At 39.2% G+C, this 27,803-nt stretch overlaps 1 protein-coding gene across 1 annotated transcript in view; it reads left to right on the forward strand.

The window, feature by feature from the left end:
* Window positions 1-27,250, forward strand: part of LOC132392113 (protein unc-80 homolog) — a 208,351-nt gene extending 181,101 nt beyond the window's left edge. Inside the window, 9 exon segments of the mRNA XM_059965960.1 lie at window positions 399-583; window positions 3,254-3,419; window positions 7,196-7,375; window positions 10,117-10,264; window positions 15,273-15,329; window positions 18,447-18,528; window positions 20,513-20,624; window positions 22,756-22,976; window positions 26,401-27,250. Of these exon segments, the coding sequence (XP_059821943.1) occupies window positions 399-583; window positions 3,254-3,419; window positions 7,196-7,375; window positions 10,117-10,264; window positions 15,273-15,329; window positions 18,447-18,528; window positions 20,513-20,624; window positions 22,756-22,976; window positions 26,401-26,670 (1,421 nt within the window). The 3' untranslated portion in view covers window positions 26,671-27,250.
* Window positions 27,251-27,803: the final 553 nt, after the last annotated feature.

The following is a 27,803-nucleotide window of genomic DNA, read 5'->3' on the forward strand; positions in this document are numbered from 1 at the left end:
ACTGACTGACATTTTGATATACTGTACAGTTATATCCGCCACTTTTACAAAGGTAGAGCGTTCCTATGAAACCTTTCTTAAGCCGAAATGGCATAAAGCAAAGAACCGTTAAGTTATTTGGGAAAAATTTTCGTAAAAGCAAAAATCCTCTTTGTAATACGGAAACAGGTTACTAATGTAGGTCGTTTGTAAAAGCGAAGTGGCGTAAAGCGAACATTCATAAAGCGGTGGGCACCTGTACAGTATATGCAGAATTAATTGAGAGTTTCAAGGAGAGAAAATCTATACTTCTGATTTTATTTATCTTAGCTATATTGTTAACCCTGGATAAAATATACTTAATTATCATTAGTTCTCAGTTACTGATTTACCTTTTTTAATTACCCTGCTTATGTTAGCATTAAAGGTGATCCTTGTGTGCTTTGAACATCATTTGGGCAGCCAGTGGTACAAGCTCAGTTTGCAAGTTAAAGAAATGGCACTACGGAAGGTTGGAGGCCTTGCCATGTGGGATTTCATAGACTTTATAGTGAGAACAAGAATCCCTATCTTTATTCTTCTTCGTCCTTTTATACAGTGCAAGGTAAAGAAAATAATAACTTCCTCCGGTTTTGCTTTTCATTTTTGAATTAGTGATATTTGACTTGCATCTTCATATTGACTGACCTTCTATAGGCCTGAATTTTTTTTGAATTTGAAGAAGCCCCTCAATCCTAACTTCCCACTGTGACTCAATTACATATTGCTGAGTTTAACTAGTCGGTCATGTAAAATATAATTGCTGTTTTAATTTTGGTTTTAAGTATTGTTCCGTTGTATAAGTGAAAATGGTAAGTTAGTGGTTCAATTGAAACAGCTGAAAATAGATGCTTATCATCAAAATATTAATTTACCACTTGAGTAACATGATTTTAAGTTATTAATGTACACTCAGTGGCCACTTTATTAGGGACACCTGTATACCTGCTTGTTACTGCAAATGTCTAATCAGCCAATCACGTGGCAGCAACTCAATGCATAAAAGCCTGCGGACATGGTCAAGGGATTCAGTTGTTGTTCAAACCGAACGTCAGAATGGGGAAGAAATGTGACCTGAGTGGTTATGGATTGGTTGTTGGTGCCAGATAGGGTGACTTGAGTATCTCAGAAACTGCAGAGTGGTCTCTATAGAGTTCACAGAGAATGGTGCGAAAAACAAATTAACGTCCAGTGAGCTGCATTACTGTAGGTGAAAACGCCTTGTTAAGGAGGGAAGTGGCCAGACTGGTAAATTGGCAGGAAAGTGACAGTAACTCAAGTAATCATGTGTTACAGCAGTAGTGTGCAGAGGAGCATCTTTAAGCACACAACACGTCAAACTTAGAAGTGAACGGACAGAAGACCACAAACATACACTCAGTGGCCACTTTATTAGGTACAGGAGATACCTAATAAAGTGTCCACTGAGTATATAGTTCTGTTTATCTTCTAAACATAATTTTTATTATGTTGGAGAGCATTTGTTATGGCATCACAGAGCACAGAATCAGAACCATCAGCCCACCATGTGCATACCAAATGTCATGGTCCCACCCTTATTAATTCCATGTACAGCTACTGATTGGTATCCTTCCATGCCTTGGCCACTCAAGCGCTCAACTCGATGAGTTTTAAATGTTGGGGCAGCTCGGTAGTGTACTGGTTGGTGCAGTGGCCTTTCAGTACCAGTGATCAATGATCAGGGTTCAGTTCCCACCGCTGTCTGTAGAAAGTTTGGATGTTCTCCCCATGTGTTTATTCTGGGTGCTCTAGTTTTGTGTGGTTAGGCGTAGTGAGCTGTGGGTCCCGAAAGTGTGACGACATTTGTGGGCTTCCCCCACCACGTTGCAAAAACAATGACATAAATGACATTTGAACGTCTTGATGCTTCAATGTGACAAGTAAGCTCTTCTTTAATCTGTATCTCTATAGTACCCACCTCCTACTTTGATTAGTATGTAACAGATTCCAACCTCCAGCATGGTGAAAAAAGTTCTTCCTCTTTGCCCTGTGATACTTTCACAATATTAATTAAAATTTCAGTCAATTGAAACAAAAATCATACTTAACAGTTATTATGATTTATTTTGATTGTCAAGCACGCCAAAAGATTCAGTTTGATTTTTAAGGCCTCCCTGATCTGATGGCTTAGAAATTAATTTCATTTTAGGGAAATTGTCAGTGGTAATTAACTCACGCCTGGCAAATGGCCAATTAGGCTGCCAGGCTTGCTCCTAGCACAAAAGACTGCAATAAATCAAGTTATTGTGAACCCAGACATGTTGCTGCCAATTTTGACCAAATCTTGGTATTGTCCTTTGCACTTAGCAGAATTAAATTGTCCATTAAGCAGATCATTTTCTGATAATTGATTCAAACTCAGTCAGTTATTTGGTCCTTTGATTCCATAATGCATATCTCTTTCAAGTGCTAATCTACCCTTATATCTAGCATCTAAACTTCTTTGCTCTTCCTGTTCCTATTCCCTAGATGGCTTCTGCTTTTGGATGTCTTGATGTATAATTGAACAAGTTTTGCTCCAGGCTAACAACATTATAAGTTTGAAATGTAACTAAAAGCTTTTGAAAGCCTGTCTATCCTCAACATCATTGGTTCCTAATTTTAGTGTAAAATATGGTGAAAGGTTGGTCTATTTGTTTAATGAGCGATGTCTCAAAAGATTGATTTCTCCAGACAAATCAGCAGGTACAAATACTACACTACTCATTTCCAATTGGGCTAACTCTCAGATGGTTAAATCTAAATTATGCTGTCCCTTGCAAGAAACATAGTAACACACACAAAATGCTGGAAGAACTCAGCAGGACAGGCAGCTTCTTTCGAGGGGAATAAAGGTTAATGTTTGAGGCCAAGATCACTCATTGAGACTGGAGAAGGATGAGGGCAAAGGATGAAGGGTCTCGGCTCGCAATGTTGACAGTTCATTTCCATGCATAGGTGCTGCCTGACCTGCTGAGTTCCTCCGGTACTTTGTGTGTGTCGCTCAAGATTTCCAGCATGTGCAGAATCTTGTGTCAAGTAAAAGTCAAGATCAGTTCATGCTCCTCAGTTAGTTGCTAGCTGCAGATATTTGTGGAAATACATTGGCTGTATCTGTCAACAGTACTGATATCCTAAGAGGGAATGGAGAAGATGAAGAGGAACGTATTTAAATAGGGGTGAAATCAAAGTAAGGGCAATTTATAATTGCTCTTTTTCTTTGGGATTCTTTTAGCTGCTAAGCCAACCAGCAGAAAATCATGAGGAAGTAACTGCTCGGCATCACATTATAGACCAGTTGGAGCGCCGGTTTATTCCAAGGCCACTCAGCAAGAGCTCACTTGTCGCTGAGTTTAACAGTGAATTAAAAATCTTGAAGGAGGCGGTACACAGTGGATCAGGTAATGGTGACCCAAGCGCACAAATTTTGTTCCCTGTAAATTACTGCATTTCAGGGATAACATTAATGGTTTATTTAGAATACAAGTAACTTAACTCTTTGACCTGAGATGTATATCAGGCTCAGTTTGTTATGTATCAAACAACTGATCAACGTTCCAGTCACCATGATGTGCACTTTCATTACTCTCCCACTTGCTGCTTTGAAGTCATGATTACTAATTATTTGATAAGTTGAATAAAATTGACTTGAAAACCTGCCTGACTGCGTTTGTGACACAGTGGTTTGATATGTGAACCCTTTAAAAGATGCTTGTGTGCGGTGAAGTTTTCAGTGTAACTCTGTTACATAATAGGTGTGTGTGAATGCACAGGTAGATCATTAAGACACTGTGTAAGGGAGCTAAGGTGGGTAATAAATGTGGCTTATGTTTACAGGTAATAGTTCTGAAATAACGTAGGCACGGTCTTGCTGAATTGTCTTAAGCAATGGCTTCATCTGCTGGTGTATTTACAGTCTGTGCATTGAGCTTAGCTGGCACATCATGTTGTTCCATATCCATGCACCCACTGGATTTCAGGAGACTGTATCCTTTTGTAGGGAGCTTAAGATAAAACCTTCAGAAGCAATGATCATAATATGATATAATTCATCCTGCAGTTTGAGAGGGAGAAGATAAAATCAGATGTTTTAGTATTACAGTGGAGTAAAGGGAGTTGCAGAGGCATGAGAGGAGCTGGCTAAAATTGATTAGAAGGGGACGCTAGCAGGGATGATGGAGGAATAACTTCCAGAGGTTCTGGGGACTATTTGGAGGGTGCAATATAGATGCATCCCAAAAAAGCAGTCGTATTCTAAAGGGAGGATGAGGCGACCATGGCTGACAAAGGAAGTCAAAGACAACACAGGAGAAAGAGAGCATATAATAAAGCAAAAATTAGTGGCAAGTTGGAGGAGTGGGAAGCTTTTAAAAACTAACTGAAAAGCTATAAAGAGAGGAATGATTAAGGGAAGCCAGCCAATAATATCAAAGAGGATAGCAAAAGATTTTATCAAATATATAAAGAGTAAAAGAGAGGCGAGAGTGTATATCATACCGCTGAAAAATGATGCTGGAGAGGTAATAAGGCGAGACAAAGAAATGGCAGATGAACTTAATAAGTTTTTGCATCAGTCACTGTGGAAGAGAGTAGCAGTATGCAGGAAATTTGAGAGTGTCATGGGACTAAGGACAGGGTGCCTAGAAGATAAAAGATTTGAAGGTAGATAAATATCTGGACCAGATAGGGAACACTCCATGGTTCTGAAAGATGTAGCTGAAGACATTGTCGAGGCATTAATAATGATCCTTCAAGAATCACTAGTTTCTAGAATTGTTCCAAAGGACTGGAAAATTGCAAATGTCACTCCACTCCACTCTTGAAGAAGTGAGGGAGGCAGAGAAAAGGAAATTATAGGCCAGTTTGCTTGAATTCAGTAGTTGTGAAGATGTTGGAATCCATTATCAAGGATGAAGTTTTGGAGTACTTGGAGGCACATGATAAACAGGCTGAACTCAGCAAAGTTTCCTTAAGGGAAATCTTGTCTGAAAAGTCTCTTGGAATTCTTTAAGGAAATAACAGGCAATATAAACAAAAGAGAGTCAATGGATGTTGTTGAGATGGATTTTCAGAAGGCCTTTGAAAAGGGTGCCACATATGAGGCTGTTCAACAAGCTAAGAGCCCATGGTATTACAGGAAAGATACTAGCATGGATTGAAGATTGGCTGACTGGCAGAAAGCAGAGAGAATAAAGAATGCTTTTCTGGTTGGCTGCTAATGTCAGTGTTGGGACTGCTTCTTCTCACATCATATGTGAATGATTTGGATGATAGAATTGAAGGCTTCGTGGCCAGGTTTCTAGACATAACAAATACAGGTGGAGGGCCAAGTAGTTTTGAAGAAGCAGTGAGTGTGCAGAAGGACTTAGACTGGGAGAAGGGGTAGATAGAATATACTGTAGGGAAGTGCATAGTCATGCACTTTGGTAGAAGGGAAAAAGGTGTAGAATATTTTTGAAATGGGGAGCAAATTCAAAAATCAGAGGTTCAAAGGGACTTGGAGTCCTTGTGTGGGATTCCCTAAAGGTTGATTTGCAGATTGAGTTGATGGTAAGGAAGGCAAATGCAATGACAGCATTCATTTCGAGAGGGCTAGTACATAAGAACAAAGATGCAACGCCGAGGCTTTATAGGGCATTGGTCAGCCCTCACGTGAGCGGTTTTGGGACCCTTATCTAAGAAATGGTGTGCTGACATTGGAGAGGATCCAGAGGAAGTTCATGAAAATGATTCTGGGGAAGAAGAGGTTAGTGTATGAGGAACACTTGACGGCACTGGGCCTGTATTAATTTGAGTTTAGAAGAATGAGGTGGAATCTCATGAAACCTATCAAATATTGAAATTTCTGGACAGAGTGGATCTAGGGAGGATGCTTCCTATAGTAGGTGAATTGAGGTCCAGAGGGACACCCATTTAGGACATGAGGAGGAATTTCTTTAGCAAGAGGGTAGTGAATCTGTGGCATTCATTGAGTGTATTTAAAGCAGAACTTTTGTTTCTTGATAAGTCAGGTTATGGGGAGAAGGAAGGAGAATGTGGTTGAGAGGGATAATAAATCAGCCATGATGGAATGACGGAACAGATATTGGGCCAAATGGCTAATTCTGTTCCTGAGTACTATGGTCTTATATTTTCCCTGCAGCTCTTAATATATATTGAATTATTCCATTTCACCCATTAATGTGCTCTTTGACCATTATCCACAGGGGGTGTTTTGGAGTAGATTATAGAGTAGGTTAAGCTTTGCAACTTAATGCCTGAAATTAATCAAAAACATTTCGCAAAAGAAACAATTTTCCTAACATTTGCAACAAGACTGCAGAATTGTCCATATGTCTTGTTTGTTGCTCTGTGTTCGTGTAAATTATTTTTGTAATGGAAGTCAAGAAAACTAAGGATTAGTGACAATATCATCCACACAATGGAAAGGAAATTTAACACAATACTGTTAAAATGGCATAAATATCAGAATGTAACCTATGCTTCTATATGACAGTAACTATGACACATTCAGATTTAATCATTAATGTATTAAAAGAATTGGATTATGCTTCAGCTTTACCTAGTCTACTTCTGTAATTCCTAGTATTAGTGGCATGCGAATGTAGCTTAGGGACTCAGTTGTATCACTATCTCTTTGCATGTACTGTTCCTTTAAAATACATATTTATTTTTCTTCATTTTATCAAATTTCATTGCCTTATGAATTGCACACCATTGTGCATCTTCTGCATTGAGCGCCAGATAGTCCAGTCACAGACTTCTGCTCAACTGCTGTCTGTGTACTTTCTGATTAGGTGGTGAGTGAAATGAACTCTCCTTGGGTAGTTTCTAACTGCTTAGCACAGAACTGAATAAACTTGCCCAACTGGAATAAGCAGTAACATGGCCTTAAGATTCGGACTCAAATCCCATTTGAGCTCCCACTACTTTTCTTTGGCAGCCTTGGCAGAAGCACCTAGTCCTGCTCTCAGATAAAAACTGGCAAAATTTTCACATTTTCCACTACCCTTTACGAAAAAAGATTTGCATTTTACTGATATTTTCAGCTGATTACAATTTTTTTTTTGTGCAAGACTCCTGTTGCTGTTTGCAGTTGATGAAAGTACTAAGACTCTAATCAGAAACTTGCAGTGCCATACTTGTCTCTCATAACTTGTTCATTATATCTTTGCAGCATACCAAGGCAAACCTTCCATCAGCACTGTGGGAACTTCCACATCAGCTTACCGCTTGAGTCTGGCCACCATGTCTCGTTCAAACACGGGGACAGGCACTGTGTGGGAGCAGGACAGCCAACCTTCTCATCAGGCCTCTCAAGACACTCTAAGCAGGACTGATGAGGAGGATGGTGAAAGTGAGCATTTGTCATTAACAGAGCTTCAGTTCAACTTGCATGTTAATTGCTTTTGACAGTCTGCACAATTTATTCATCATTTGCATTTTTTCCCCCATTTCAACAAGCGTAAGTTAGGGCTCTGAAAAATAGCATGAGCTGCAATTTCTATATTTGATACATATGAGTTGGATTGTCTTTGAATGGTGCATGTTGGAATGTTGAATGCACCTCTTTAATTTAAAAATATTTACATTTTTAAAATTATTTGCAATAAAAATTATTAAATCCTCACATTTACACAGGCAATTCTAATTCAAATTAATTTATCGACATGCACATACAGAGCGTGATGGTTAATATAACATTTTAACTTTAATAATTTTTAATTTGGGACATATTTGACATTTTGTCAAAAATGTTTTCTGCTTTTTGATTGGAACAAAGCTTTCCTGCTTTACTTTTTCCTGCTTTATTTATCGTAAAATACTGGGCCACGATGATTAGGTTTGTCCAGGTGGATCCTGCCAATGTAATTAATTAAAAATATTACAACTAAAGTTGTGACACTTAATGGCAATGGAGGATGGGGCTGCCTGCCTGATGTAGGCACCTTTTCACTCTAACTCTAACTTTACTGACACTTCCCCCACCTACCCTTTCACTGTTCCATCTGCAATGGAGTATTGATCATGCTTATTACAGATAGAATCATAGAAAACCTACAGCACAATAATGGCCCTTCGGCCCACAAAGCTGTGCTGAACATGTCCTTACCTTAGAAATTACCTGGGGTTACCCATAGCCCTCTATTTTTCTGAGCTCCATATACCTGTCCAGAAGACTCTTAAAAGGTGTCCATATAGCCTGTTTTGTACTACTGCTTTGAGAAAATCTATCCTAGCATCACTGGGCTAGTGGATGGAAAAAGATGTGGATTTTTTTTTCCATTGATTGGTACTGAGAGGGTTTGTCAGAAGTTCCTTGTTAGAAGGGCAGCAGAGTTAAAATAGTCCAGAATACTCATATAAGTTTACTAGTAGCCCAGAAAGATAAATCAACAACTAATTCATAATTGCTGGGTGGTTTTTGAAATTGTCCTGCTCGCTGGTCTATGCTGTCATGTTCCACAATTTGCTGGATGAGTTTATCACATAGGACAACGGCTTGAGCTGCTCAGTTTCATAAAACACGCACTGCATCGTCCTTTCAGTGTTTTAATTACCGTTTTAAATACTCTGGCACAAGAAATAATTGCTTTCAATTATAGATATTTAGATGACTTTTCTACCAGTAAAGCAATTTCCTCAAATACCAGGGATTCTATTACAAAACTGTAAGAGTTATGAAGTATAGCCTGGTTTGAAATATGGATGTTCAACCTACTTAATATCTATTATACAGTAAAAGTTTCTATTTGTAATACATGGATTTTCTTCAGAGTATCATCAACTTCTTTGCATCCAATTTTAAATTAGTAGTGTCCCATAACCAGCTTGTGATGGCCAGCTAAATTGTAGTTAGTATTTGTTAAAGGATCAAATTTTGCCAGTAAATTGGATGAACTTGGATACGTTTCCAAATTTGCACATATTGTTCATTTATTTTCATATTTACTTACAACACAAAAGGAGTCTATGTCAGGTCTTGGTGCAGTCCATTACCCACTCATTTTCCTGTAACCTGTTTTCACACATCCACCTAGACTAGGATAATCTGCAGTACAATTAACCTGCCAAACAGCAGGCCTTTGATATGGGGACTGCTGGGGTGTGGAGAGTTGTCAGGGAATACAGAGCATCCAGGGAAAGCCGATGCACTTCCTGGGAACACCTGCGTCTGAGGTCAGCATTGAATTGGAGTGGTAGAGCTGTGCGATGGCTGTACCACATGCAGTGCCACTGAGCCATTCACCACCACTTAATATGATCAGTATTTCTCTTCATTAGACAGCAGAATAACCACGAGGCAGAAAGTGGTTCCAGGTGCTGGGTGTAGCTATAAACACAAGTACAGCCTGTGATCCTTTTCCTCGCTTTCCAACTCTGGTGGCATCATCCCAACAACAAAACTAAAGGGATAAAATATATCAAATATATCTTGTCAACATTTATTTCTAAGATCACACAGGCAAAAAAGAGTATTTGGTTACAATCTACATCCTGATGAGCTGAGTTGACTAATAAAACTGATTGCATTGTTGGATGCAGAGTTGCAAGAATAAAGATAATGTGATAAACCCTTCCGGGTAAGTAGGAAATGATGTAACTAAAACTGAATATGGGAAGGAGAAATGAATATTAGTGAATGAGAATGGCTAAGTGAAGGAACTTTCTCATTGAGCTTAAACAATTCATGTGGATTCTGAGTTAAAGTTCCCTGTTCCCATTGTAGACGAACTGTCAATCATTCATGCTGAAAGAATTTAAACTTTTCGGGCTTATCAAGTATAATTGCACAGGAGGGAACTTAATTCTGACATTCATCAGCTTATTGGATCATCTAATTGAAAACTGCTCTGGTGCACAAAAAAGGCAATTTATACTTCACTTTCAGAATACATATATGAAAAAAAGTCTTGTAACTATGCTTTGCAACTTCTAAATCCTCATTCTAAAGCAATTTAAACTGCTTTTATTAGGAGTTCCATCATGCTCCATGTCAGCTTTATCATTTTAATCACTGTCATGGGGGCATCATAACACTGCTATTAATTTGGCAAAGTGTTTAAATAGTTTATTTTTTTCCTTTTTTCCTTGTAGATGACACTGTAAGCATGCCTAGTGTGGTTAGTGAGCAAGAAGCGTATCTGGCCAGCAGTATTCAAGGCCGCCGTCGATTTTCCAGCCACATCTCTACTATGTCTGCTCCTCAGTCCGATTCAGGAACTAGAATTTTGCCCTGCCACAGGTAATATACCTAGTAATTTTCAGCTCCATGCCAAATGAAACACAAATTTCTAAGCTTAATTGCAGTCTCTGTAAGATTTGAAATTTTTACAATGGTGATCCAGTATGGGGATATCATTGCTTAAATATCTTCTGTCACGTTTTCCTTCATCTCTGGAAATGTTGTTTAGCCACTTATCAATGTTAAGCAACATCAACTAAATAATTCATGCACTTTATTTCTGAAAGATATAGAATTGATCATGTGACAGTTACTGCCAATTAGACACAAGCATTGCAAATTTTACTATAATGAATATATTTCATTTCTCACCTGCTTCTTGCTTTCTGCAGCTACAATCCAGATACCTTTTCCAGATTACCAACTTCTTTTGATTTATGACAGTGCGAGAGAATGTAGAACTATCTGGGGACCACACAGAATGTTATTCCGCCTAAATTGCTAAGTTACAATTGATATAGTGTGGTATAAGAACCAGTAACACAATCTAGGGTTTACTGAATAAAAATTAACCTAATATTTTGTGTTTAGTTGGATTGTAGCTGGAACTGTGCCTGTACCATAGAACTTGTTTTGTCAGTTTGCTCTATTGTTCTTTTAGTATACGATTTTACTTGCGTCTTAAAATTTACATGCAAATTATCAATATTTGGAACAAATATTACGTGCTTTACTTACAAATTACATGCAAAACTACACCATGGAAATTGTGAAGTGTTGAAACACCACATTTTCAAACTGTTGTTTAAATCTTCTGAGGGCCATAAATTGAGGGGAAAAAAAATCATAAAAACAAGTTACACTATTTTGTTAGAATGTCCTATTTCTGTAAAACAATGTCAATATATGCTAACAAATGCAGGCAGTCATAACAAGAACTTCAGCTTAGGAACCACAGTATTGCTCACTATAATTTCTAATATAATTTATTTACGTTAACCTGCCATTGTTGCACCTTATTGCAAATTAATCAGAACCATGAATGAAATGAATGGTATTCCCATACTGAGGGGCTTGGAGGTAATTTCCTGCAATCACCTGCATTAATACTGGAACTGCTCCGGCTACCCATTTTCTCCTTCAACTTTGCATATATGTTTTGCTGCATTAACGTGTTAGAAATCTGATTAAAAGTCAGACAATGCTTAGGTAATCATATTCATTTTCAATTCATTTATCAGCAGTATAATTAGCAAAATCACTATTAATAAATTGAGGTATAGAAATAGATAAAAAAAATAGCAGCAAGAAATAAATTATTTTACATAGAAACATAAAAAACCTACAGCACAATACAGGCCCTTCGGCCCACAAGGTTGTGCCAAACACATCCCTGCCCTAGAAATTACTAGGCTTACCATTAGCCCTGTTTTTCTAAGCTCCATGTACCTATCCAAAAGTCTCTTAAAAGACCCTATCGTATCTGCCTCCACCACCTTTGCTGGCAGCCCATTCCACACACTCACCACTCTCTGAGTAAAAAACTTACTCCTGACATCTCCTCTGTACCTACTCCCCAGCACCTTAAACCTGTGCTCTCTTGTGGCAACCATTTCAGCCCTGGGGAAAAGCCTCTGACTATCCACACGATCAATGCCTCTCATCATCTTATACAGTTCTATCAGGTCACCTCTCATCCTCTGTCGCTCCATGGAGAAAAGGCCAGGTTCACTCAGCCTATTCTCATAAGACATGCTCCCCAGTCCAGGCAACATCCTTGTAAATCCCCTCTGCACCCTTTCTATGGCTTCCACATCCTTCCTGTAGTGAGGCGACCAAAGCTGAGCACAGTATCACTGAGCGGCTGCATCACTGCCTGGTTCGGAAATTGCACCATCTTGGATCGCAAGACCCTGCAGCGGATAGTGAGGTCAGCTGAGAAGATCATCGAGGTCTCTCTTCCCACCATTACAGACATTTACACTACATGCTGCATCCACAAAGCTAACAGCATTGTGAAGGACCCCACACACCCCTCATACAAACTCTTCTCCCTCCTGCCATCTGGGAAAAGGCACCGAAGCATCCGGGCTCTCATGACCAGACTATGTAATAGTTTCTTCCCCCAAGCTATCAGTCTCCTCAATACCCAGAGCCTGGATTGACACCAACTTACTGCCCTCTACTGTGCCTGTTGTTTTGTTTATTATTTATTGTAATGCCTGCACTGTTTTGTGCACTTTGTGCAGTCCTGGGTAGGTCTGTAGTCTAGTGTAGTTTTCTCTGTGTTGTTTCACGTAGTTCAGTGTAGTTTTTGTAGTTTCATGTAGCACCATGGTCCTGAAAAAAGTTCTCATTTTTACTGTGTACTGTACCAGCAGTTACAGTCGATAACAATAAAAAGTGACTTGACTTGACTTGAGTACTGCAAGTAGGGTCTGACCAGGGCCCTATATAGCTGCAACATTACCTTTCGGCTCCTAAATTCAATTCCACGATTGATGAAGGCCAATACACCGTACGCCTTCTTAACCACAGAGTCGACCTGCGCAGCTGTTCTGAGTGTCCTATGGACTTGGACCCCAGGATTCCTCTGATCGTCCACACTGCCAAGAGTCTTACCATTAAAATTATATTCTGCCATCATATTTGACCTACTAAAATGAAATACTTCACACTTATCTGGGTTGAACTCCATCTGCCACTTCTCAGCCCAGTTCTGCATCCTATCGATGTCCCGCTGTAACCTCTGACAGCCCTCCACACTATCCACAACACCTCCAACCTTAGTGTCATCAGCAAACTTACCAACCCACTTTCTCATCCAGGTAGGTCATTTATAAAAATCACGAAGAGTAAGTGTCCCAGAACAGATCCCTGAGGCACTCCACTGGTAACCGACCTCCATGCAGAATATAACCCATCTACAACCACTCTTTGCCTGCTGCAGGCAAGCCAGTTCTCGATCCACAAAGCAATGTCCCCTTGGATCCCATGCTTCCTTACTTTCTCAATAAGCCTTGCATGGGGTACCTTATCAAATGCCTTGCTGAAATCCATATACACTATATCTACTGCTTTTCCTTCATCAATGTGTTTAGTCACATACTCAAAAAATTCAATCAGGCTCGTAAGGCACGACTTGCCCTTGACAAAGCCATACTGACTACTCCTAATCATATTATACCTCTCCAAATGTTCATAAATCCTGCCTCTCAGGATCTTCTCCATCACTTTACCAACCACTGAGGTAAGACTCACTGGTCTATAATTTCCTGGTCTGTCTCTACTCCCTTTCTTGAATAAAGGAACAACATTCGCAACCCTCCAATCCTCAGAAACCTCTCCCGTCCCTATTGATGATGCAAAGATCATCGCCAGAGGCTCAGCAATCTCCTCCCTCACTTCTCACAGTAGCCTGGGACACATCTCATCTGGGCCCTGCGACTTATCCAACTTGATGCTTTGCAAAAGCTCCAGCACATCCTCTTTCTTAATATCTACATGCTCAAGCTTTTCAATCTGCTGCAAGTCATCACTATTATCATCAGGAGACTTTTCCGTAGTGAATACTGAAGTAAAATTTTTTTTAAGTATCTCTGCTATTTCCTCCAGTTTTTTTTCCACACTTTTCCACTGTCACATTTGATAGGTCCTATTCTTTCACATTTTATCTTCCTGCTCTTCACATACTTATAGAATGCCCTGGGGTTTTCCTTAATCCAGCCTGTCAAGGCCTTCTCATGGCCCCTTCTGGCTCTCCTAATTTCCTTCTTAAGCTCCTTTCTGTTAGCCTTATAACCTTCTAGATCTCTAACATTACCTAGCTCTCTGAACCTTTTGTAAGCTTTTCTCTAGACAAGATTTATTACAGCCTTTGTACGCCAAAATTCCTGCACCCTACCATAATTTCCCTGTCTCATTGGAACGTACCTATGCAGAACTTCACACCAATATTCCCTGAGCATTAACCACACTTCCTCCGTACTTTTCCTTGAGAACATCTGTTTCCAGTTTAAGCTTCCAATTTCCTGCCTGATAGCCACATAACTCCCCTCACTCCAATTAAATGCTTTTCTAACTTGTCTGTTCATCTCTCTCTCCAGTGCTGTGGTAAAAGAGATAGAATTATAATCACTGTCTCCAAAATTCTCTCCCACTGAGAGATCTGACACCTGACCAGATTCATTTCCCAATACCAAATTAAGTACAGCCTCTCCTCTTGTAGGCTTATCTACATATCTTGTTTCTATTTATTTACATTTCTTGTTTCTATGATTAATTAAAATTGAGTACAGACATTCTTGAAAGAAGATGATGTTATTATTAATATTTACATTTAGATTGCTTTCTTAAATTGCACTCTAGTTATCTCTACTATGTAATGTACTCTTTGGAAACAAAAGCAGCATCTTGGTTCTGAAGACATTTTAAACTTTTGTTTTGAAGTGTTATTTTCTGCACTGTGGCCTTTCCTTTTAATCACAGCGTTTTCTGGACAGGTGCAGCACAGTCAAGTGTGTCAATTGTTTGTTTTAACTAGCTACTAGATGACAATCAGAATTAATATGGATTGCCTCACCCAATGTCACTGATGTCACCTCCATGCAGGATTGTTTTTGTGGTGTAAACTATATTTTATAATTTCATCATCTGTTTTATTTGCTGCAAAAGTATGCAAAGGGTTGAATTTGTAGAATACTCAATGTCCGAAATATATACTATTTTATATTCTGAAGATAGTAATAAATAAAATTTTATTTTCAGGTATAATAAATCTTTGATGTTATAAAACTGGTTTATGCCTTTTTCATTTGTCTATTTTTGCTGTAAGAGGAGCTCCAACATTGATTTGTTTTTGTAGATAATATTACTGTGTGGAATTTGTTTTTCAAGTGTTTTGAACATTAATTTGATCTTCTAGTCCCTAAACCTGTATAAATTGATATTAATTTTTTGTAGTGTATATTAGTTACATGCTGTTGAAGAGCATGTAAATTTGTGAATGGCCCTGTTTGTGGACAAGGCATGCAATATTTCCCTAAATACTCATCTCCCTGCTCTGCAGTGAACCTAATGTCCTCGATGAATCCCAGGGGCTGGCTGCTGAGATTAACCTTTCTAGGTACAGTGTAATGTTGTATTTATGTCATATATGTGCGACAATCCTAAACAAAACAATTTCCTTGTCATTTAACAAGTCTTGTTATTTAGTTATCATTTAACTTTTTTCCCTTCAAAAACATTCTTCCATTCACCTGTCTTTAATCTCATAAATTTTTGTGTTTTTTTTTGCCTGTGGAACTGTGATATAATTAAAAATCAGATCTCCTGTGAAGATTCCTAATGCACTGGTTTATAATCTCATGATCTCATAGTGTTCATTAACACACATGTCCCACTTTTGTAAATGATCGTCTTTGATGGAAAATTGGATGGCAAAGGTGGAAATGTGCCTTAACACAATTATTAAGAAATGGGAAACAGTAAAAAGCCTCTTTTTGATGACTTATGTCTGTCCACTGAAATGTATTTATCCTAATAGATTTTAATTGAATCATGAAAGCCAAAAGCTGAAATGGGCCTAAAATAGCAAGGATACAAGAAATTAAGGGGACAGGAAATTTGACTGATAGGATCACTTGGCTCGGAGCAGACATGGGCCACGTGAGCCAAGTCGTCTCTTTCTGTGTCATTACGTGACCTAAGAACTTTTATAATGGTATATGATCATTGCATTATTGATTTAAAAATTAATGCTCCCATTGTGTGCGTGCTTCCCCGCAAGTTGTGAAGGTGACCCTGAATAAGGGTGAAGGATGTAAAATGTGAAAGATCTATAGGAAATTACAGTAATTGGCTTCCAATCTGATTTTCACACCAACATACTGTAGTCTCTATTCTAGGTATTTTTCTACTCTAGTGTTATTGTTAACACATTTATCTAAGGATCCGATCGTGTTTTTCTGTTAACTTTTACTAAACTCAATCACCCCGTGTTATTTTGATGGATACAGTGAAGGGCAATTACATGAAAACATTTTATTCTGTTTTTCCTCCCTATTCAATATCCAGATCTCATGTCACAGTCTATCACATATCAACTAGTAGCATAGCTCTATCTATTATTCAACGGTTCTAATAGCCTTAAGGACATAAAATCACAGAATCGTCTCGCATGGAAGAAGGCCCTTTCACCCCAGCTTGTCTGTGCCGATTGTGAAGTCAGTCTATGCTGATCCCATTTGCCCATATTGGCCTGTATCCCTCAATGCTTTTCCTGAACAAGTAAATGTCATAACTGTATCTGCCTCCACCACCTCCTCTACCAGACGATCACTACCTTCCGTGTGATGTGCCTTAGGTCTCCTTCATCTTAAATCTGTGCCCCCTAGTTCTAGACCTCGGAAGAAATGTTCTGGCCAGAGGAACTCAGCAGGTCGGGCAGCATCCATGGAAACGAGCAGTCAACGTTTCGGCCTGAGACCCTTCGTCAGGACTGAAGAGGGAGGGGGCAGGGGCCCTACAAGGAAGGTGGGGGAGGGTGGGAAGGAGAAGGCTGGTAGGTGCCAGGTAAAAAACCAGTAAGGGGAAAGATCAAGGGGTGGGGAAGGGGAAGCAGGGAAGGGATAGGCAGGAAAGGTGAAGAAGGAATGTAAGGGGAAAGTACTATGGGTAGTAGAAGGCGGCAGAATCATGAGAGAGATGACAGGCAGCTGGAAGAGGAGGCAGAGTGAAAGTGGGATGGTGGAAGGGAGAGGGAGGAAATTACCGGAAGTTGGAGAATTCGATGTTCATAACAAGGGGCTGGAGACCTCGCAGACGGTATATGAGGTGTTGAGCATGGTATGACCTTGGTACGAACATCGAATTCTCAGACTTACGATGATTCCCTCCCACTCCCTTCCCCCATCCCACTTTCACTCTGCCTCCTCTTTCAGCTGCCTATCACCTCTCTCATGATTCTGCCTTCTTCTACTACCATAGTGCTTTCCCCTTAGATTCCTCCTTCACCTCTCTGGCCTATCCCCTCCCCCACCCCTTGATCTTTCCTCTGATTGGTTTTTCACCTGGCACCTTCCACCCTCCCCCCACTTTCTTTATAGGGCCCCTGCCCCCTCCTCCTTCAGTCCTGACGAAGGGTCTCGGCCCAAAATGTTCACTGCTCATTTCCACGGAAGCTGCCCGACCTGCTGAGTTCCACCACCGTGTTTGTACATGTTGATTTGACCCCAGCATCTGCAGTGTACTTCGTGTTAAGGTTCTGGCCAGGCCCATCAGACTTTTATAAACCTTCATTAGATCAAGCCTCACGCACCGACCTTCTGTGAGCTCAGTTTTAGTTTGACTGTTACCTTATTTACAAAAAATAAAAAGAAAATCTCTGCTCATCTAATTGGCCCAACAGATGCAGGTGATTTCTTTGGGACAGCTGTGTGTAGAATCAGTACCAGTAGGTGCTCTCATATACAGCTATATAAACTTGAGAAATACGGACAATTTTCACTTTAGCAGTGATATTTCTTGAAATTGTAATTATATTGAGTACAGTAGAATTTTGATGCCCCTTTTATTCTTATTGTTGCATAATATTTGAAGTAATACTCCACCATTGCCAGACATATTTTTGTGAATCAGAAAATCTTTGTGATCTCAGTAGTTTTTGCTTCTGTTTTAGCAATTTTACCTTCTGAGTGAAATTATATTCAGCTTAGCTGTTTGCATGTGGGGAGGAACTTTTTTGGACTGAAAAACCAACAAATACTATTTCAGCAAAATGAAAATATTGCTTATTTTAGTATTATTTACACAGGATTTCATAATTTTAGTAAAATCTGCAACTTGCTAATTGTTGGACTTAGCTGAGACCAGAAGTAAGTAATTAGAAAAGAATTTTATTAAATTACTAGCTGTAAGATGTTTTTAATCTTAAATGCATGAAAATTTTAATCAAAACATTTCAGATGCACAAAATACAATCCTGAAATATTACATATTGTCCTGTTAATTGAGCTTTAATTGAAAGACTTTAATTTATAAACAATGCACTTGCATGCATTCAAAGGAATATTTGAGATTTTCCCAATCAATTGTCTTTAGGATTATCTATAAATTAAGCTATAACACTGACATCTCTGTTGGATTAGAACTACTTGTCACAAAAACATGAAGCAAGAACTGCTATACCTTTTATTGAATAATTAAGATTTGTTATCTAATTTGTGTTCAATCTGCTCATCAGGGTTGCGAGTGTACAAAGTGAACCTGGTCAGCAGAATCTTCTTATCCAACAACCTTTGGGAAGAAAGAGAGGTCTAAGACAGGTGAGGGTGAATTTTGAGCTTTCAGAGCAATGCAGAAAGCTCAAGAATTAAGCTGTGAATGTTACTTTGAAACTGATAGGGTGAAAAAGTTGATTTAATATTTTGACGTTCCTTAAAACAAACTCACGTATTTGTGCTGATCAGCATCTTGGCTCCCGGTCTGTGGCTTTATTTATAGTTCGTGGTTGCATTTTGTGCTGCGTGTAGATCGACAGTGGACAGGCCAAAACACCAGCAGGGTTTGTCGGGCCAGGCCTCTGTTAAACTCCACCTCACTTGTCAATGATTAGTGCAGACAGGGCACTATTATGCTCAGGATTTGTAATGTTGGTCCCTCTAGAGCATTAAAATGTATCGCTGGAGACATTTATTGGCTGTGGCCTTGCTTGCAGTGCATTTGGGGTCAGAACCACATTTTAATCTACGCCATAAATACGGACTCAGCTGAGGAACATTGCCAAGGTTTTCCTCCCCTCTGCCCTCCGAGGAAGTGTATATTGAAAAATAATCTTTCAGCCTGCTGTACCCAATTAAAAATGCATCAGTATCTTCATCCTCCACAATTAATTCAAAGCTTGGCATTGTATTCCTTCCCTAACCCCGGAGGCCTACTTGTGACTGCAGCTTTCCTGGATCCAGTACTTGCACCAGAGTGCATTTTCCTTCCAGAATTCTAGAGAGTTGGCTTCTTCAGGGTTAGTAGTACTTAACCATGTGACATCAGTGCAAATGTGCGTGGGAGAAACAGTTTATGGAATTGATGCACCATCAATAACTCTGAGACATGGGTTAAGGTAGGCTTTTATTGGCTGGAAGAAAGCACAAGCAGCAAGTGACCACCACACAACATCCTGGAGACTGAGGAAGGGTCTGTGGCTCCAATCGCCTTTATACCGGGGTCCGTGGGAGGAGCCACAGGAGCAGTCAGCAGGGGGGCGCGTCCAGACAGGTATATGTAGTTCACCACAGGAACACAAAGAGAATTTCGAGCTGCACTTCCAGCAAACTAATCGCATTGGAACAGAAGTGCTAAAAAATAAAATTCATTAGTGGTTTCATTGCAGAAGGACATTTCATTTCTGTGTTAAAGTTAAATATATACTAAAAGTAGCCCCTTTCCAAAGTTTGTCTAAGGAAATGTTTTGTTCTGTAGATTTCCGAATAAAAATAGAAGTTGCTAAAGATCTTAAAATCTTTTTTAATAAAAGATGTAGAGAATTCATGTGACTGTTTAGAATCTTGGTGCACATTAGGATTCCCTTTAAATACATTATAGGGGCACGGAGTTGTGAGTTGTTCCCACACAATGGATTCTCAGTGCCGTGTTTGTCAACTGGAAACTGTAAACCATTTGTGATCTTGATGATATCTTGGCTGTTAGCTGAAAATCTTCTTCTTGACAAACTAAATAAAGCAATGGTAAGCAGTGGCATTCAGATTGCATTACCCATGTAAGACCACTGGCCACAGAAGTAAAGCAGAGGTGACAGGCCGGATTAATAGTAAGTTATTAATTGCGCTTGGCAGAAAGGTGTTTGATTAGTGCGTGCTGACCTCTACATAGAGCTATCCCCCTTTAGTGACATGACACTGCATTGGAAGAGTGAGATCAGTCAATGCATAAACTGGGCCACAGGAAGGTTTACTCACAACTGGGTTTCAGAGTCTACTCCAGAATCATATTGCAAGTACCACATTGAAATCCTGCTTTACTGGGAAAGGCAACAAAGGTTAGGACAAAACAATACTTATTTAAGTTGAATTAAAGTCATTATTGGAACATACAGTATGTTATATTTACACTCAGTTTATTGGCACCAGGAAGTTTAAAAATGAAAAACATGTTCAAACGCTGATGAGTTTCGCACTGCTAAACTAAAATATAATTCCGAACAAGTTGTAAGTAAGAAATTAAAGTAAGTGTTTGGGGGAAAAAATGCTGGTGTATAAAACTCCCGGTCTAATTGATGAATATTCCTTGTAGCCTCGGCGTGCTCTTCTCTCTCGACCCAAGTTACAGACCGATGTAAGAGGACGACAGGGGGCACGGTTGTCCACTACCAGACGAGGCATGCAGCCAAAAGCTAAACCTCTTGGTAACATTCAAAATTCATTTTTGTTATTCCCAGGTTTACCTAATAACTAAGTACATTTAGAAACTGGAATTGTAGGAAGTATGTTATGGAAATGCAAATAACTTGAAACATACATTTATGTGGTCTAGGTAGGGTGCACAGGAATGGGTTAGGGTAAGGCACTGGCATCACTTTGTGCCTCCGTCCTCCCCATAATCATCAAGACCGTGAACATTTGGGCAGGTATAGGTTTAATTTATGTGTTTCTCAGGTCGCTCAAGAGGTCAAATCTGAATTTCTATGTAACATGCTTGTACAAAAGTGATGCATGCAAGTACTAAGATAAATAAAAGACACACATAAGACACATATAAAAGACACACATAAAGTTGAGGCTTTATAAGACATTGCACTTGGGAGTATTGTGCGCATTTCTGTGCCTCTTGTATAAAAAAGGGTGTGCTGGCATTGGACAGACTCCAGAGGATGTTCACAAGAATGAAGGGGTTAGCATATGAGAAGCTTTTGATGACTCTGGGCCTGTACTCATTGGAGTTTAGAGGAATGAGGGTGGATCTCATTGAAATCCATTGAATATTGAAAGGCCTAGATAGAGGGCTGTAGAAAGGATGTATCCTACAGTGGGTAAGTCTAGGACCAGAGTCACAGCCTCAAAATAGAAGAGCATCACTTTAAAGTAGAGATGAGGAAGAATTTCTTCAGAGGCCAGTGAATGTGTCAAATTCATTGCCACGGATGGCTGTGGAGGCCATGTCATTGGGTATATTTAAAAAAGAGGTTGATGGGTTCTTGTTTAATAAGGGCATCAGAAAAAGGCAGGAGAATGGAATTGAGAGGGATAATAAATCAGCCATGATAGAATGGCAGAGCAGACTTGATGGGCTGAATGGTCTGGTTCTACTCCTATGTCTTATGGTCTTATAATTAAAACCCCATTAAAATGGAATTCCAGTGAGATTGTATAGTTCTAATCATGAAATGGTATAATTCCCCAGAGTACTTATATAACATGGTCACAATTTTTGGTAGCTATTATGCCTAAGGTGAGTGTTTTTTGTTTGATTTTCTGTACTTTAGTTTGGATGTAATTGACAGGAATCGATGTTAGTATTTATTCCACAAATGTTACACTATTTTTCAGAATGGTATTTGAATGCTTCTTGGGCACAAAGATAGGTGGTCTGCTATATTCTCACTACAATCCATAAATTGAAGCATTTGTCTTCCCAGGTATATGGTGCATTCTAGTGGCCTTTTAAACTTTGCTCTTCCTCACCTAACCTAGTGCTGCTCCTTCATATTTATACATGAGCTACCATATAACTAGAATGATATGATTAGCAGATTATTTGCACAAAACAGCATTATTTTGTAATGCCACTGACATCTTTGAAGATATCACATTAAACTAGAAATACATGGAATGGCGCAGTGCAGAACAAACCCTTCGACCCATCGTGTCTGTGCCAACCATGACGCCAATCTAAACTAATCCCATCTGCTTGCATGTGGTTCATATCCCTTGATTTTCTGTCCATTCAGGAGCCTGTCTCAAAGCTCGCGTGTGCCTGTAACTGTATATCTGTTTCTGCCACCTACTCAGCAGAGTGTTCCTATCACCCATCACCCTGTGTATAAAAAAAAGCCTTGCCTCACAAGTCTTCATTAAACTTTCCCCACATCAACCTACAGTATATCTCTGCACTCTAGCATTTGACTTCTCCACTCTAGATTAAAGACCGTCTAACCTATCTGTGTCCACAGCACCTTTTCCTTTAGTATTTAAATCTGTTTTTGGCCACTACATTTAGCTTTAGTTATTTGATAGAATAATTTCAGGTCAGTCTGCTTTTCTGTATTTCTTTTGATTAGAGACCATTACAGGGCAAATGGAGAATTACAGGAACAAGAGGAAGAAATTCAGTGAAATGAAATGGGCAGCAATAAATCACATTATGGAGTCAGAAGCTAAGAGCTAATTTTCTAGTTATGTTACAAGATTATTTATCCAGCATATTGAATAAATATGTATTATGGTTGGTGGATTGACTTTATCATCATCTTTTGGTGTGCAGTGTGAGAATTATTTAGAAAAATAAGCATAAAAAGTTTTTTACTTGGATTTTGACAGAGCAAAAGAGATCAGTGACCTTCACTGAAATGCAACAGGATAGCATGGTTGCTCAGCAGCAGACAACCATTGTAGAAGGAAAGGAGAGTGCACCAGAGCAAACTGAGGGCAGTGCACCAGAATCTGCTGCAGAGCCATCTTCAACCCCCACTTTACCTGCTTCAGCAGCACCGCTTGCATGCCCTTCAACTCAGGATCTGGGCCTTCTTGAGAGCAGCCAGGTAAATGTGCTTAACAGAAAGCTAAAAGTTGAAAAAAATAAGATTTACCAATAAAACATCAGTGTCGTGCTTTAAAAATAAAGTCAAATGCTTACTGGCTTCTTCATATGATGATGAAACAAATGCATTCATAAGGCATATTTCATGCCAGTAGTTTTCCAAGCTTAGTCCCTCGTGCAGGAAAGCAGCAATACAACTTATACAGCAGATCCTCACAAACAGTATTGTTAGAGTTAATCTATCCTGGTGTTTTTGGCTGAATGATAATGATTAATCAGAACATCAGCAGAACTACATCATTATTAAGAAAACATTTTTTTTATTCTTAGTAGAAGGCAGAGAAGTAACACACACAAAACGCTGGGAGAGCTCAGCAGATCAGACAGCATCTGTGGAAAGGAATTAACAGTCAGTGCGTCGGGCTGAGACCCTTCATCAGGACTGGAAAGGAAGATGAAAGAAGCCAGAATAAGAAGGGGGCAGGGGAAAGAGTAAAAACTAGAAGGTGATCAGTGAAGTAGGTAAAGGGTCAGCTCATTGAGTGGGGGGGAGGGGTATGAAGTGAGAAGCTGCATTCTCCGGTGACCAGCCATGTTAATTCCACTGCCTATTTCCATTCCAACATGTTGGTCCATGGCCTCCTATACTGCCTTGATGAGCCAACTCTCAGATTGGAGGAGCAACACCTCATCTGAGTAGCCTCCAACCTGACAGCATGAACATCAATTTCTCTACCTTCTGGTAATTTTTGCCCCTCCGCCTCCTCCCTTTGTTCCATTCCCCTTTTTGACTCACCTCATACTTCTTCTCCACATCTGCCTCGCGCCTCCCTCTGGTGCCCCTCCATTGAATTTCTTCAATGGCCCATTCTCTCCTATCAGGTTCCTTTTATTCAGCCATTACATCTTCCACTTACCACCCCCTGAGCTTTTCACTTCATCCCCCTTCCTCTATCCAGCCACCTGCTCCTTCACCTATCACCCTCTAGTTTATACTCCTTCCCCTCCCCTATCTTCTTATTCTGGTCTTCTTCCCCTTTCCGATGAGGGGTGTCAGCCTGAAATGTTGGCTGTTCATTCCTTTCCATACATGCTGCCAGACCTGTCGAGTTCCTCCAGCTGGATTTCAGCATTTGCAGAATCTTGTGTTTAAGAAGGCAGACTTCTTATAATACATCTGGTTAGCTTTTTATCCAAATTATCTGCAAAACTTGGCACTGAAATCTGCTGGGTTTAGTTCAGTGAGGCATTTACATGAACTAACTAACCTGAACAGAGGCAAACGGTGGAGTCACTTAAACTGAATTCAGAATCTGTGACTTATATCCTTTCTAAAATGTGATAGTTATTGATTCTATGAAATGACCAATCATTTGTTGTTTAAACAAAGCCAAGTTGAACAATTAGGACATAAATGTTTTGTAATGGTATCTAAGCTAATTTATGGAATCATAACTTTAGAAAAACAGAAACTGTTGAATCCATTGCATACATGGGCACCATGGTGGCATAGCAGTAAGCGTGACACTGTTACAGCTTGGCGCATCAGAGTTCAATCCCAGCATCCTCTGCAGGGAGTCTGTACGTCGTCCCATGCAACGTGTTTGTTTTCACTGGAAACCACCTTCCTCCCACAGTCCAAAGACATACTGTTAGGCTAGTTGATCATTGTAAATTGTCCTATGGTAAGGTTAGGGTTAAATCGTGGTTGCTGGGGGTTACTGAGTGGTATGGCTTGATAGGCTAGAATGATCTATTGTGCACTGTATCTCTAAATAAATAAATGCCAATGAGGTGCCCACATACACACATCCTGTTTCTGTTGTCCCATGAACAAGGATGTTTCTCTTTAAAGCTTGTATTTATTTTCTCTGTGATGCACATACATTTTCTTAAGGTCTGATATCTTTGATGGATTCTCCTTCAGTGTTTTTATTCAGCAATCCTGTGAATAAGAAACATTTCTCCAAATGAAAGACATTCTCCAAACCTTGTGGTGATCATGTTTAATTTTTCATGCTAGTCTATTGATGATGGAAAGTGATTTTGTGTTAAGTTTAAATTTACCTTCACAAAATTGTATATTGTTTTGAATTCTAAGTAATTGACCTGAAATGAACTCTTTAATCCTATACTTTCTCTAGTTCTTCCAGTGCCAAAATGTAATAGATTGAGGTAAATGAGGTCTTGAGCTGAAGATGGTGTGGTACAGGATCTGGGGATTCAGAATAAAGAGAAAAATTACATAAATATGTAATGTTGTTTCACTTTATATAATTGATGTGGCAGCATATACTGCTACAAAAGATGGTGTGATATTAATTCTATCTTACATAATCAGTCCACTGTTGTCATAGAGTATGTGGGAGTTTGTTGTAAGCTAGAGTTGACCAGGAAACGGGGATGCAAAGCAAAGCCTTCAGCACTTTACTGAGCCTCCAAATTACCTCCAAAGTTTTGTAATGCTACTCAAGTTGTGAGAGACTTTAATAATTTTTCAATTAGATGATTTTGCCGTGAGTTTACTCAAGGGAAATTGTAGCTGTTGTAGCAATGTGAAATTTCATTCATTGGTTCTTGCATTTTAGATGGTTAAATGATTTGTAGAGCAACAAATGATCAGAACTGGGCAAGAGAATAAGGCAAATGCATCTGCTGCTGTGCTTTGATAAGATATTAAATGAGTGAAAAGAGAAAAAAGGAAAGATAGTATGATGGTTTAATGATGTTCTAACACAGTGAGAGTGACAATTAGATCCCGTTCAGTGGAATTTAGTTTTTTAAGTTGCAAGTCTCTAAATTAAACTGAGCATCAGGTAGACACAAGCAAAACAAATGTCTACAGAGAAAGGAAAAAGAGAAGTCGAAGTGCAAGACAGAGAAGTCTACTCCTGCTAATCCTAAAGTTAAAAAAAGGATTAAGAATTGCATGAGTATGTTTTGTCTGCTGCATTCAGTTGAAGAACAGAGTTGTGTAGGAGCTTTGGTAGACAGGGAAGAGAATTAACTTTATTCTGGTCATAACCATTTACAAAGTTGCTGGAACAATATACATTTTGGGATATTGTTGGCCATGCAATTATTCAACAATATATTGGAAGTAACTCTCAGGGTTTACTTTAACAATGATAATGTACAAAGACACAGAGTCTGACACATAATGGCAAAACTGCGCACTGTCCTCTCAATACAAAGGCAGTATATTCTATAAAACTCTGCACTGCCAATCTATGACTCCTCCTTTAGAACTGTAAAATAAGATGGCCTCTATTAAAAAAAACTATGAGCATCATTCATAGGGATGATCGACAACAGTGAACAGACACAGTTCGAGTCCAGGTTGCCTAGAGCATTGTTTCAGAAAGGATAAAAGGAATGCCACTCCAGCCTTGTCCTGTTATAAAACCGTGCTTATATTTTTTTAGGTGAAGCCAACATTTTCAGAGAGTGCACATAAAGATCGTAACAAAGAAAGCATGGTGCAAATACAGACACAGCCACTGGAACAGGTCTCACTCCTTCACAGTGAAGGCATTGGAGATCCTGAAATAAGCGACTTACCTGAACATCAAGAAGTGGCCCTGTATATCAGTGAAGAGGATGGAACAGAAAATCCTCTCCTTTCGGATCCATTAGTTGGGTCACATGATGAATCTGGTGAGACTAATGCAAGTACGGATGAATCCCACTTTTAAAACACTATTCCTCTGGGATGGAGAACTTTTCGTCCTCCTTCATTGTAACTCAAGTTCCATTATTTTTTCAGTAAATGTTACAATCAGTAATATGTTCATGTTGGCTAACTGACTAGTCTTGTGTAAACTGTGCTATTGTTTAGATCTTTTAACAAAAGTATTTATTCCTGATGACTCAAGATAACTGGTCAAAGTCAGAAACGTATGTTAAAATATTGTCTGCTGGAAAACTAATTTGGTGAATTTCATTCTCATAAATTACTTAGTAGTTTACAGAATTTGTTGATGTAAGGCAAAACAATGTGCCATCATGCGAATAGGGCAAGGAACTATTCATTAACATTCCAAAGCTTGGCTGGTGAATTACCAGCCATAAATGTATTGCTTTAATGAAGTCTGATTCATGGTTTGTGTGTCTCAAGTCTTGATGGTCTGTTGTGCCTTATGAGTGTATCGTACTACAGAAGTGAACTAGTTTTATGTGAATCAGCTTATAGAGTCAGATCGTGTAATACACAATAAAGTAAAGTTATTTGTCTTCCAGATATAACTTGTCAGGATTTTTGCTATTTCAGTCGAATGCCAGTGAGTAGCATAAACTGTATTTCAGTTTGTTATTTACCTTTGTAACTCTGGATAAGACCAAACCTTGAATACGTTCGATGATTTGTAATTATGATGGCCATTGAGATGCATATTTTAGTGTTAATGTGACGTGTCTAAAATATTATGGGAGTATTAATCAACAATAGAGTTATTTAGCTCAATTTGTCATTTACGTGAACTACATAACCTGAACAGAGACACAAGGTAGAGTAACTCCTACATTCATTTCAGATTCTGTGACTTATATCCTTTCTAAAATGTGAAGGTTATTGACTTGCGATTGGTTTATTTAGATAAGCTTTTCTTGCATACTGATCATACAAATGAAATCATTACGCTGTGTAACCATGAAAGTAGATAAATCGCCTGGACCAAATGGTCCAAACCCCAGGGTTCTGAAAGAGTTTGTGGAGGCATTAGTGATGATCTTTCAAATATCAGTAGATTCTGGCATGGTTCTGGAGGACTGGAAAATTGAAAATGTTACTCCACTCTTCAAGAAGGAAGAAAGGAGCTTACAGGCCTGT

This window comes from Hypanus sabinus, chromosome 4 (genome assembly GCF_030144855.1).
Source record: "Hypanus sabinus isolate sHypSab1 chromosome 4, sHypSab1.hap1, whole genome shotgun sequence".
NCBI lineage: Eukaryota > Metazoa > Chordata > Chondrichthyes > Myliobatiformes > Dasyatidae > Hypanus > Hypanus sabinus.